General features: G+C 45.0%; 1 protein-coding gene across 4 annotated transcripts in view; it reads left to right on the top strand.

The window, feature by feature from the left end:
* Window positions 1-14,160, top strand: part of nudt5 (nudix (nucleoside diphosphate linked moiety X)-type motif 5) — a 48,341-nt gene that overhangs the window by 8,255 nt on the left and 25,926 nt on the right. For 3 of the 4 annotated variants that reach the window (XM_086010785.1, XM_086010786.1, XM_086010784.1), the window contains exons 3-8: window positions 3,276-3,343; window positions 5,044-5,096; window positions 6,909-7,016; window positions 9,571-9,666; window positions 10,496-10,597; window positions 12,051-12,104. In XM_086010785.1, the coding sequence (XP_085866911.1) occupies window positions 3,276-3,343; window positions 5,044-5,096; window positions 6,909-7,016; window positions 9,571-9,666; window positions 10,496-10,597; window positions 12,051-12,104 (481 nt within the window). The other variant, XM_086010787.1, reaches the window with a different exon arrangement.

Below are 14,160 nucleotides of genomic sequence, written 5' to 3'. Positions count from 1 at the left end.
TCCTCTCTCACTACTTTCCCTCCCATCTTAGTATCATCTGCAAACTTTGATATGTTACACTCGGTCCCCTGGGATCACGTGGGCCATGGGGAGCCAATCGGAGCAGGGAAATGCCCATTCATAAGTTTGACAGGAACTTATAAATACTACGGGCCCCAAAACATCACTAAATCTTCAAATACATTTTTTTTTAAATCACATTTTTTAAATAAACTATAAATTACATGAAATAACTATTTTAAACAATTTAAATTTTTGAAAAAAATAATTTTATTTTCTAACGGGGCTAAAAATAAATTTACCTTGCTTTAAAGTATTTATAAAAATAATAAACCTGTGGAAAAAATGTTTTAATTTTAATTAATTCACCACTTACCTTGTAAAAAGCAGGCCTTACTTCTGGAGAGTTACCCTCCCGGGAAAACCTGCAAAAAAAAAAACGAAGTTCGATGCGCACGCGCCGCCTCTCCTGTGCACGCGTTCGAACTCTGAACCCCTTCGTTCAGGGGAACGGAAGCGCCGGTTTCCCACGCATGCGCAGTGCATGCAGGAAACCGGCACTTCCATTGGGCCTACGGGTGAGTACCCCGCGCGTACTCACCCGTGGAGACCTGAATTTCTGGCCCTTTGTTTTGTGCACCCTTGGGTGAAAGAAAGAAAGGTTTACATTTCTGTAGCACCTGTCACAACCTCAGGACGTCCCAAAGCGCTTTACAGCCAATGAAGTACAGGAAACTCTTTTTATCCGGCACCGACGGGACCGGCATGGTGCCGGTTGATCAAAAAGTCCGGATTACAGAGAGGTATACTTACCAAGGTACGAGAGCCCCGTACACGGCCACAGATGCAGGAGCTCCGGTTACCCGGCACTTGTGCAGGAGTCCCGGTTACACGGCCACAGATCCAGGAACCCCGGTTACACGGCCACAGATCCAGGAGTCCCTGTTGCATGGCCACAGGTGCAGGAACCCCGGTTACACGGCCACTAATATGAAGTAAAATTTACCTGAACCTAGGTTCGGAATGGTCATGGCCCTGTGGGTAGTGGAGTGGGCCCAGGGGCCGTGTAGCCTGGTTCTGCTCCTACTTGTGTTCTAATTCTGTGTTAGATTTCAGGAGATGGTTTTATTCCTGTTCCTGGCTGGGGTGGAGATCGCCTTTACAGAAGGTAAGTACTGTAGAAAATAATAGGGACAGAGTGATCTCCTGGAAGAGTTTCGATCGCCTAGATGGGTCGGAGAGGAATTTCCCAGATTTTTTCTCCCAAATTGGCCATTGGGTTTTTTATCTGGTTTTTCGCCTCTCCCGGGAGATCACATGAGTTCGGGTGAGATGGAGAGTGATAGAAGATTTGAGGTTAGGATCAGATCAGCCATGATCTTATTGAATGGTGGAGCAGGCTCGAGGGGCCGATTGGCCTACTCCTGCTCCTATTTCTTATGTTTCTTATGTTCTTATGTACTCCTGAATTTTGCCGGTTAAGAGAGATTTCCAGTTATGTAGGTGCCGGTAAAAAGAGAGTTTCCTGTACTTGCGAAGTGTAGTCACTGTTGCAATGTAGGAAACGCGGCAGACAGTTTGCGCACAGCAAGCTCCCACAAACAGCAATGAGATAACGACCAGATAATCTGTTTTGTGATGTTGGTTGAAGGATAAATATTGGTCTGCTCTTCTTCGAATAGTGGCCGTGGGATCTTTTAACGTCCACCTGACAGTGCAGATGGGGCCTCGCTTTGACGTCTCATCCAAAAGACGGCACCTCCGACAGTGCAGCACTCCCTCAGCACTGCAGTGGCGTGACAGCCTGGATTTTTGTGCTAAAGTCTCTGGAGTGGGGCACTCCATTGGGTTTCATTTGGTGCAGAGTGTCAGCCATAGCTCAGTGGGTAGCACTCTTTCCTCTGAGTCAGAAGGTTGTGGGCTCAAGTCCCACTCCAGACACTTGAGCAGAAAAATCTAGGCTGACACTCCCAGTGCAGTGCTGCACTGTTGGAGGTGCCGTCTTTCAGATGAGATGTTAAACCGAGACCCCGTCTGTTCTCTCAGGTGGATGTAAAACGATCCCTTGGCAGTATTTTGAAGAAGAGCAGGGGAGTTCTCCCCAGTGTCCTGGGCAATATTTATCCCTCAACCAACATCACTAAACAGATTATCTGGTCATTGTGACATTGCTGTTTGTGGGAGCTTGCTGTGCGATTTTGCGCGCTGCGTTTTCTACAGTACAACAGTGACTACACTTCGAAAGTACTTCATTGGCTGTAAAACGCTTTGGGACGTCCTGAGGTCGTGAAAGGCACTATAGAAATGCAAATCTTTCTTTCTCTTTCTCTCCTTTCTTTCTTTCTTTCTCTCTCTCGCTCTTTCTGTTTAAATTCTGTCTGGCGTAATATATTGCAATGTTGCAGGACTAACTAAAGATGTTTGTTATTATATGACCTAAACATTTGCCTCACCTTGCCCAAGTGGTCATTATTTATTCATGTGTGAGCCTTGATGGTGAGCATCAGCAGAGTATTCAACTGCATGGGTATCACCCCCTGATGATGATCCTATTCTCACCTGACATTCATAGTCATGCAATTCCAGCAGGGACACTAGCTGTGTTTTTTTTTCTCCCCTATTTAACTGAGAGGCACTAAGGCCAATTTTAGCACTCCTGCCGCTGCGCCAGATGAAATCGGCTAACTGCACAGACCAGGGATTAATCTGGGATCTTCCTGATCTGTATGGCTTAGCTGTGGCTCAGTGGGCAGCACTCTCACCTCTGACTCAGAAGGTTGTGGGTTCAGGTCCCACTCCAGAGACTTGAGCACAAAAATCTAGGTTGACACTCCAGTGTGGTGCTGAGGGAGTGCTGCACTGTCGAGGTGCCGTCTTTCGGATGAGACGTTAAACCGAGGCCCTGTCTGCTCTCTCAGGTGGATGTAAAAGATCCCAGGGCACTATTTTGAAGAAGAGCAGGGGAGTTCTCCCCGGTGTCCTGGGGCCAATATTTATCCCTCAACCCACATCACTAAAAACAGATTATCTGGTCATTATCACATTGCTGTTTGTGGGAGCTTGCTGTGCGCAAATTGGCTGCCGCGTTTCCTACATTACAACAGTGACTACACTTCAAAAACTGCTTAATTGGCTGTAAAGTGTTTGGGACGTCTGGTGGTCGTGAAAGGCGCCATAGAAATGCAAGTCTTTTTACACGCTGGGTAAGGTCAGTGAGCTAGCAGTGGAGCTGTATTCATTTTGCTATGTTGAATATGCTATTAATTCATTTCTAGGTGATGGCAAAAGGCAAATGGGCTCAACTTTTACAGACAACCTACATAGATCCTACTGGCAAAACCAGGTACAGACGTACACAGTGGAGAAATCCTATTTTCTCCAGCTCTTCTTACACCACTCGATAAAGAATTTTGCTAGCTACCACTGCACGGAATTTCTCATCCTGCAAGATCTGGATCTCGAAGGGAGGGTTAAAAACAAATGTGGCTGGAAAGGAGATGTAGCTAAATTTTGTTGTTGAAACACTTCGTGGGAAATGCGTTAACTGTCGGATAATTCATAACGTCCGAACAATAGCTCTGCGCTTCTGTCGCCACATTGCTCAGAGTACCATGTCATTTCCGAGTAATCTGTGTCAAATGTGGTATGGATGTAATTCATAAAAGGAATCTTGAATGGGCTCCTTTTTTATTATATTTTTATCCTATCTGTAACCTGTCCCACTGCTACAACCCTTCCTCCAAGAACTCTGTTCCTCTGACTCTCAGCTCGTGTGTCCCTCCTCGTCACCTCACCATTGGTGCCGGCCGTGCCTTCAGCTATCTAGCCCCATGCTCTGGCTTTCCCTCTCTGAATCCCCCTTCTCTCCACCTCACTCTCTCCCTTCAAGGCCTCCTTAAAGCCCACCTCTTTGACCAAGCACCCTTCCTAATATCTGGCTTAGAATCTTAGAATCATAGAATGGTTACAGCACAGAAGGAGGCCATTCGGCCCGTCGAGCCCGTGCCGGCTCTCTGCAAGAGCACTTCAGCTAGTCCCACTCCCCCGCCCTTTCCCCGTAGCCCTGCAGATTTTTTTCCTTCAGGTACTTATCCAATTCCCTTTTGAAAGCCACGATTGAGTCTGCCTCCACCACCCTTTCAGGCAATGCATTCCAGATCCTAACCACTCCCACTGCATAAAAACGTTTTTCCTCATGTCGCCTTTGGTTCTTCTGCCAATCACCTTAAACCTGTGTCCTCTGTTTCTCGACCCTTCCGCCAATGGGAACAGTTTCTCTCTATCTACTCTGTCTAGACCCCCCATGAATTTGAACACCTCTATCAAATCTCCTCTCAACCTTCTCTGCTCCAAGGAGAACAACCCCAGCTTCTCCAGTCTATCCACGTAACTGAAGTCCCTCATCCCTGGAATCATTCTTGTAAATCTTTTCTGCACCCTCTCGAAAGGCCTTCACATCCTTCCTAAAGTGCGGTGCCCAGAATTGGACACAATACTCCAGTTGAGGCCGAACCAGTGTTTTATGAAGGTTCATCATAACTTCCTTGCTGTGCCTCTATTCATAAAGCCCAGGATCCCGTATGCTTTTTTAACCGCTTTCTCAACCTGCCCTGCCACCTTCAACAATTTGTGCACATATACCCCCAGGTCTCTCTGTTCATGCACCCCCTTTAGGATTGTACCTTTTAGCTTATATTGCCTCTCCTCGTTCTTCTTTCCAAAATGTATCACTTCGCACTTTTCTATATTAAATTTCATCTGCCACGTGTCTGCCCATTCCACCAGCCTGCCTACATCCTCTTGAAGTCTATTACTGTCCTCCTCACTGTTCACTATACTTCCAAGTTTTGTGTCATCTGTGCATTTTGAAATTGTGCTCTGTACTCCCAAGTTCAAGTCATTAACATCCTTTTTCTGTCTGATTACTCCTTTGTGAAGCACCTTAGGACATTTTTCTGTGTTGAAGATGATATATAAAATGCAAGTTGTTATTTTAGTGGTGTTTTCTGTTTTGTTTTTTTAAATCTTATTTTGTTAAAACAGGGTTTGGGAAACAGTGAAAAGAACAACCAGAAAACAAAATAGTAAATCTGATGGTAAGTTAACAAATAAAATTCTCAGAACTTTATTGCCCATGTCTGTTTTCTGCTCTGTTCCTGCTTTCCCTGCGACACTACAATTTGGTCGTAGTCAGAAGCGTTCTGCTCCGTGATCAGTTAAACTTGGAGAGTCAATCAGGTGTGAAGGTCTGAAGCGAAGAGTCGCTGCTTCATTTAACTTTGTTGCAGTGTCAGGTTGGTGCTGACACAAGATTCAGATGGTTCAGTTGTTAGCACCCTCGCCTCTGAGTTTATCCCTCAATCAGCATCACAAAAAACAGATTATCTGGTCATTATCCCATTGCTGTTTGTGGGAGCTTGCTGTGTGCAATTTGCCACGTTTCCTACATTACAACAGTGACTACACTTCAAAAAGTACTTCTTTGGCTGTAAAGCGCTTTGAGATGTCCTGAGATCATGAAAGATGCTGCAGAAACACAAGTCTTTGTAATTTTTTTTTTTTTTTTTTTTTTTTTAGTCATTGTAGTATTGACTCGAAAGTTGCTGCACCCAGGGAAAAAAAACCTTTTGCATCAAGCATTTCCATGTCAGGTTTGACATGTATCTGGTTAAATGCAGAGATAGTGTGGTCTGGTAACTCTAGTTACAGTATTGGACTGCCACTCAGCGATCCAAATGTTCAATTCCGATGTCTGGCTATTTGAATTTGGCCACATGCTGTGGGTGATACTTGTTGTGTCGGTACCTTTCTACCTCGACACAATTTAGGACTCAGAACTCAGAGATTCAAACATGAAGTGCTTTATTGGAAGGAAAGGAAGTTCTGGCAAGTTCCGAACAAAGAGAGCTAAACTTAACCGAGAACACCCAACCATTTATCTCCTGTGACAGCGCCACCACAGGTGGGAGGAAAACACACAATAGAACACACAATACATAACAATACTCAGCCACACCATCCAATTAAATAACTCGCTGGTACAATCTGACCTGGGGAACAAGAAGAAAGGTCACCAGAAGAAGCCCCATCTTATCTCACTAGGAATTCTTTTTTTTGTCCACGTGAGGAAATTATGGATTGGCCTTGTCCTCCTGGTTGAAGGGGGCCTGTTTGCAATGTTCCCTCTAATTTTGTTTGGCGCCGGGGCCACGCGGGCCATTCAACATGCCGCGCAGGCACGGGCTCTGTATTTGAAGAACGCGGGTTCCCTGGAGTGCTGTGCGGCTTACAAGGAATATTGACTGCACGGAGATGTGTTTGCAACAAAAAAAACTTAATATTAAAGTGAGTTATGAATCGAACATCCTGGCTATATTATCCCAGGTGCCGTTATTACCCACTGCATCAACACACAGGTTACCGCTCCAAGGTCAACCCTTCGAACCTTTACTTGTGAGACTGATTTAACATCCTGTTGAGTATTGAGCAAAGTACCAGATGCTGCTGTGTCTTCCCTCTCCCCACGTTCGGACTGCAATTTCGGAGCTAACAGCAGAGGAAAACTTGGCTGCTGCCGCTTCGCCCTCTTCTCTTGTTGCTGGACGTACCCGTGAAAATAAAAACTGTTGCCTGTATAGCCGTCAGTCTTTTGTTACGGATGATCCAAGGAGGTTAAAATTTATTAAATCAACCCCACATTCCATTTATAAAAGTAACGAGTTAATCTATGAAACAAATTAAAAGTCTAATGGTTTGAGCAAATCGCTACCTGAAGTTAGTTTACAAGGCACTGGATTGATCATATATTAGTGCGTCTGCCGCTGTTCTCTTAATGCATTAGTGCCCAGGTAGTAACCTCCGTTTGAAAGGCAGAATCTTAAACATATCTTTCTTTTCCTGATATTTAGGAGTAGCTATACTAGCCGTGCTAAAAAAAACTCTGCATTATGACTGTTTGATCCTTGTGAAACAGTTCAGGCCACCTATGGGACGCTACTGCCTGGAACTTCCAGCAGGTAATGTACTAGGTGTTTACTTGAATGTCTTCAGATTAATTATTTTATTTAACAACAATGGCTGCGAGAGGAGTGTGGGAATACGATTCAAAAATTCACAAAATATAGTCACGTTTTTCTGAAATTCCTGCAAATTTTTATTGCCTTCCCAATAAGGAGTGGAAGTTTTTCTTGTATTCTACATTTTATTTCCAAGTTTGCCTCACTCCTTTTGCAGCGTGGGCAGTGGGTGAGTGCCACATTGTTCCCAAAGCTTCTGATGCAAGTTCCACACTACAGAGTAACCAGGAATACAGTGCACACAAATTAAGCAGAGCTGATGGGAATGGGCAGACACACGGCAGAGAAGTGTGAGGTGATAACATTTTAGTCGGAAGAATGAGGAGAAACCATACACACTAAATGGCACAATTGTAAAGGGGGTTCAAGAAGAGAGATCTGGGGGTGCTTGTGCACAGATCTCTGAAGGTGGCAGGACTGGTTAACAAAGCATACGGGATCCTGGGCTTTACAAATAGAGGCATAGAGAACAAAAGCCAGGAAGTTATGCTAAACCTGTATAAACACTAGTTCGGCCCCAGCTGGAGTATTGTGTCCAGTTCTGGGCACCGCACTTTAGGAAGGACATGAGGGCTTTGGAGAGGTTTCCTAGAATAGACTGGAGAAGCTGGGGTTGTTCTCCTTGGAGCAGAGAAGGCTAAGAGGAGATTTGATAGAGGTGTTTAAAATCAGGAAGGATTTAGATAGAGTAGAGATTGTTTCCCCTGTCTGGAGAGTCTAGAACCAGGGGTCACAGTCTCAGGATAAGGGGTCGGCCTTTTAAGACTGAGATGAAGAGGAATTTCTTCACTCAGAGGGTTGTGAATCTTTGGAATTCTCTACCCCAGAGGGCTGTGGATGCTGAGTCGTTGAGTATATTCAAGGCTGAGAGCGATAGATTTTTGGACTCTAGGGGAATCCAGGGATATGGGGATTGGGCGGGAAAGTGGAGTTGAGGTCGAAGATCAGCCATGTTCTTATTGAATGGTGGAGCAGGCTCGAGGGGCCGAATGACCTACTCCTGCTCCTATTTCTTATGTTCTTATAAATAAAGAGAAACTGTTTCCAGTGGCTGAAGGGTCGATAACCCGAGGGCACAGATTTAAGGTGATTGGCAAAAGAACCAGAGGCGACATCCAAACTTTTTTATGCATCGAGTGGTTAGGATTTGGAATGCGCTGCCTGATAGGGCGGTGGATACAGATTCAATAGTCGCCTTCAAAAGGGAATTGGATAAATACTTGAAGGAGAAAAAATTGCAGGGATATGGGGAAAGAGCAGGACTGACTGGATTGCTCTTCGAAAGAGCCGGCGCAGACTCGATGGGCTGAATGGCCTCCTTCTGTGCTGTACTATTCTATGATTCTATGATGGAGGTGAAAGTTGCCCTAATTTGGCACTAATTGGCATTCTTGGTTAGAAACTAAAGAGCTGGCACAGATACATTGGACTAAATGGCCTTTTTCGATGCTATAATCAATGATTCTAAAAGCCATGGAATAGCTTGAGTGAGAAATGGAAAAATTTCACACTGGTGATGTAGCAGATGGACCAGAGGGTCTTTACCTGTCCGTCATTGTTCGTATGTTCGGTAGGTGCTTATTTGAGATTGGAATAGAGTAGATTTGACTTTGCTCTGCATCTGATTGCTGCATCTGACCTGGAAGGGCACGATGTTAACAGCTGGGTGTCTGCAATGGGAAAGTGTTCCTCAAGAACACTGACATTCCTCACCTTCAACATAAAAAGGACATTTTTTAAAAAGATGTGTGAAGGATGACGTTGTGGGGGAGGGGTGCGGGGGGGAGCTGACTTCTCGCACTCGCTGCACTGTTTTAAAAGGTGGAGGTGTGCGAGATGGAGCAGTGTTAGTAGATTTTTTTTTCCTTAAAGGACCAGTTTTGTATTAAATGGTACAAGAGGATTCCAAGTTAGTCCTCTTCAGAAACCACAAAAGCTTTTGTAATTTTAATTTTTTAAATCTCAGAAATAAGTCACGATAAATGGAGCACCGCATCCGTCTGATGCGTTTGATATAATTGATCAATTAGATATTTCATGGGGAATTAAGCGATTTGGCAACATTATAGGACAGTCTCTTCTTAGGCAGTCCCTCGGAGCCGAGGATGACTCGCTTCCACGTTAAAAATGAGTTTGCAGGTGTCTGATGAGTCCAATGCGGGACCTACAGTCTCTGTCACAGGTGGGGCAGACGGTGGTTGAAGGGGCGGGTGTGGGTGGGGTGCTTGGGTTGACGTGCGCTCCTTGCACTGCCTGCGCTTGGCTTCCACTTGCTCCCGGCGAAGAGACTCGAGGTGTTCGGCGCCTTCCCGGATGCTTCTCCTCCACTTTGTGCGGTCTTGGGTGTGGGTTGAGGATGTTGCACTTTTTCAAGGAGGCTTTGAGGGTGTCTTTGAAGCGTTTCCTCTGCCCACTATAGGACAGTGTTTGCGTTGTGTAAAGCATGTGCGCTGTTTAAGGGTTATAATTCTGTGTTCATATGCTTTATTCTCAGGTCTCATAGATGACGGTGAAACTGCAGAAGTTGCTGCTTTACGAGAGCTTTTGGAAGAAACTGGATACAAAGGGGAGATCAGTGGAACAACTCCAGGTTTGAAATCAGAAACGACTTTTAGACGTACAATGAATTCAAGCCCCTCCCACCCTCACCTATTTTTCACTGGGTTGTAGTCCTGTTGTCCTTTCTGAAATGGAATAAAGATTAGGTGAAAGTAAGCTTTTGTTCAGCCTTTCCCAAAGACGATTACATTTTAACTAAGTATGTTAGAAAGATGTTTTTCAAGTATAACGGAGAGGAAGTAAATCAGTCCTTTTTACAAGGGAACTTGACAAGTTCTTGCGAAGAATCATAGAATCTTAGAACAGCACAGAAGGAGGCCATTCGGCCCATCGAGTCTGCGCCTGTTCTTTCGAAGAGTAATCCAGTTAGTCTAACCAAGAAATCCAATTAGTGCCAAATTAGGGCAACTTTCACCTCCATCATAGAATCATAGAATAGTACAGCACAGGAGGGGGCCATTCAGCCCATCGAGTCTGTGCTGGCTCTTTCGAAGAGCATTCCAGTCAGTCCCACTCCCCCGCTCTTTCCCCATATCCCTGCAATTTTTTCTCCCAAGTATTTATTGCAGTGCATTCAGAATGTACCTGTGAAACAGAAGAGCATAAGAATTAGGAGCAGGAGTCGGCCATTCGGCCTCTCGAGCCTGCTCCGCCATTCAATAAGATCATGGCTGACCTTCTACCTCAACTCCACTTTCCTGCACTATCCCCATATCCTTTGATGCCCTTAATATTCAAAAATCTATTGATCTCTGTCTTGAATATACTGGAAAGAACTTTGCATGGCTATACCATGTTAGGAAATTCCCTTTGAATTTGAGCACATTTTAATGCACCCGTTGAATACGCTTTTCTTTCAGCTGTGTGCCTGGACCCCGGATTGACCAACTGTACAATGCAGTATGTCACTGTTAATATAAATGGAGATGATTCAGAAAACATCAAACCCAAACAGCGGCTGGGTAAGTGGAGAAGTGCTTATGGTTGTGTGACAGCTACGTCTTTTAGTGTTGCTGCAGTACTCCCTCAGTACTGCGCTGATGTGTTGGCCCAGATAATGTGCTCAATTCCTGGTCTGGGGCTTTTTTTTTTACTCATTCATGGAATGTGGGCGTCGCTAGCCAGGCCAGCGTTTATTGCCCATCCCTAGTTGCCCCTCGAGAAGGTGGTGGTGAGCCACCCTCCTGAACCGCTGCAGTCCGTGTGGTGAAGGTACTCCCACAGTGCTGTTAGGGAGGGAGTTCCATGATTTTGACCCAGCGACGATGAAGGAACGGCCGATATATTTCCAAGTCAGGATGGTGTGTGACTTGGAGGGGAACTTGGAGGTGGTGGTGTTCCCGTGCGTCTGCTGCCCTTGTCCCTCTAGGTGGTAGAGGTCGCGGGTTTGGGAACTGACTCAGGCAAGAGTGCTAAAAACGTCCACTTGGCTCAGTTGATGGCATGATCAAAACAGTCCAAGTGAGGAAATAAATGTCTGTGTAAGAAATGTAATCAACGTATGGACACTAAAGCCTCAAGCCTAGATTTACTGTAACTGTTTTCGGATTTCTATTTGATATAGAAAGTCCTATAACGTTTAAAATTATTTTGTAGTTGTTTACGTTCTATTGCATCGGGTATTACAGGAGTTACATAGAAACATAGAAGATAGGAGCAGGAGTAGGCCATTCGGCCCCTCGAGCCTGCTCCGCCATTCAATGAGATCATGGCTGATCATCCAAATTCAGTACCCGGTCCCTGCTTTCTCCCCATATCCCTTGATCCCTTTAGCTTTAAGAAATATATCCAACTCCTTCTTGAATATATTTAATGAATTGGCCTCCACTGCCTTCTGTGGTAGAGAATTCCACAGGTTCACCACTCTCTGGGTGAAGAAATTCCTCCTCATCTCAGTCCTAAATGGCTTACCCTTTATCCTTAGACTGTGACCCCTGGTTCTGGACTCCCCGACCATCGGGAACATCCTTCCAGCATCTAGTCTGTCTAGTCCTGTTAGAATTTTATAAGTTTCAATGAGATCCCCTGTTTGGTAGTAATGTAAATCTAGTGATCTTCCCATGAATTAAGTAGAGCTCTTTTCCCCTTTCAGATGATGGAGGTACGTTTTCATTCACGTTTACTTACTTGGATGCCTGGCTTGGTTAAGTATGGTTATGGGCGATCTTATATCCTTATATATGGCATAATGCTTTGTTTATATGGTTATAAAGTACTTGGATGTGCATCTTGAAGCACCGTAACGGACAAGGCTACGGACCAAGAGCTGGAAAGTGGGATTAGGCTGGAGAGCTCTTTTTCGGCCGGCACAGACACGACGGGCCGAATGGCCGCCTCCTGTGTCATAAATTTCTATAACTCTGTATCAAATTGCACAGTGCATTACCTTTTGATTGAGACTTTTTATCTTCTCAGAATTCGTTGAGGTTATTTTAATTCCTATGAATGAACTGCGTAAGAAAATTGATGGTAAGACCACTATTTTCTTGTTCCTGAAATGTTTAAGATTAGGATTTTTGGTTTGTAACAAATTGCGCACACAGTGACCCAAGTATTTTTTAACATTTTGCTTTTAGTAGCGACCGCCATTCCCGTATCTTGGCCAGTGTAACAAGAGCTGTTTAGTGCTGAAGGCTGATAAATGCTGTGATTTTTGAATAGCCATGTGCTATCACAATAACTGAGAACGTCTGTGTGCAGCCGCAGTGCTATCCGTCTTTCGGATGAGACGTTAAACCGAGGCCCCGTCTGCTCTCAGGTGGACGTAAAAGATCCCACGACACTATTTTGAAGAAGAGCAGGGGAGTTCTCCCCGGTGTCCTGGGGCCAATATTTATCCCTCAACCAACATCACTAAAACAGATTATCTGGTCATTGTGACATTGCTGTTTGTGGGAGCTTGCTGTGCGTAAATTGGCTGCCGCGTTTCCTACATTACAACAGTGACTACACTTCAAAAAGCACTTCATTGGCTGTAAAGTGCTTTGGGTCGTCCGGTGGTCGTGAAAGGCGCTATAGAAATGCAAGTCTTTTTTTCCTCCCAATTTTTGAAAAAAATTATAAAAGCTGATAATGTCATCACCATACATTTACAGAACCAGTAGTCTTGGATTGGAATATTCACCCCAATTTGAATGACCATGTTTAAAAAGTTAGAATGATATGGGGAGGGTGCAAGGGATGTGATTTCTCTACATGAGGAATTTGGGTCTCAGCAGTGCCCTTATGGGATGATCAAACGTGAGGAAGTGATGCTTCAAAGCCCATCTGGAGTACTGAACCTCGGGAAAGATATAGTGGCCTAGGAGGAGGTACAGCGCAGATTCACCAGGATGATACCAGGAATTACTGGGTTAAATCATGAGGACAGGTTGCATATACTAGAATTGTATTCCCTTGATAAAGAGTTTTGAGAGGGTAGATGCAGAGAAAGCATTTCCTCAGGTGGGAGTATCCAGAACGAGGGAGAATAATCTTAAGATTAGAACTTAGGACATTTCGGAGTGAAATCAGGAAGCACTTTTCGACACAGGGTAGTGGAAATCAGCAACTCTCTTCCCCCAAAATGCTGTGGATGCTGGGTCAATTGAAATTTTCAAGACTGAGATTGATAGATTTTTATTAGGAAAGTTTATCAAGAGGTATGGAGCAAAGGCAGCTAATGGAGTTGAGGTTCAGATCAGCCACGACCTAATCGAATGGTGAATAAGGCTCCAGGGACAGAATGGCCTACTCCTGTTGCTATATCCCTATTGTCCTATGATCCACCCTCCGAGAGGGAGAGAGTTATCTTCTAGCGGATTGCTGTAGAGGGGCTTTGCCAGAAGCTGCGAATCAGGCAGTTTATAGGAGACAAACTAGAGAGGTAAAAATGTAGCTAGGCCAGAAAGCAACTCTCCTGCATGTGAAAATATAAGGTCAGCGAGTGCCTCTTTTTCATGCAGGACTTACGATTTGCCACTGGATCCCATGGCTCTGCTTCTGTCCAGCATACAGTGCTAGATGCGAAAGTAAACTGGGAGAGTGGTGTTGGGAGACTGGTATAGCACTAGTGCCCCAAAATTTAACCTGAAAGTTGCTGTGGTTGAAATGGTTCTGGGGCAGGATTTTCATTGGGTATTGGAGGCGTGCGGGGGGTTAAAATCCCGAAATCGGGGGTCCCGAACCCATCCCACCACCAACCCGCTTCCATGCCAGTTTCAAAGGAGGCGGGTAGCCGCCCCGCACTGGAAGCCGCCTCCCCGAGGCGGGAAGGGGATTAGTGCCAATTAACTGCCTGTTAACAGGTAGTTAACAGGCAGTTTTTAGCCTAATCCCTATTTTTAATGTTGAAGTGTGGGATTCCCGACGGCTCCAAACCACGCCAAGTTAGAGGAGGCGGGCCATCGGGATGAAGGGCTTGGAGGGGTCGAGATGTCCGGTGTTCAGGTGAGTGATGGGTGCATGAGTGCAAAGGTAAGTGTGTTTGGTCTGTGTAAAGTGTTTAAAGAAGTTCTACTAACCTTTACTTACCTTTACAGCTTTC

The sequence above is a fragment of the Somniosus microcephalus genome, chromosome 17 (genome assembly GCF_052327205.1).
Source record: "Somniosus microcephalus isolate GS21.2 chromosome 17, FLI_Smic_1.0, whole genome shotgun sequence".
NCBI classification, from domain to species: Eukaryota; Metazoa; Chordata; class Chondrichthyes; order Squaliformes; family Somniosidae; genus Somniosus; species Somniosus microcephalus.
Note: the sequence above shows the minus strand (reverse complement) of the source record. Positions and strands in the feature narration are given on the sequence as shown.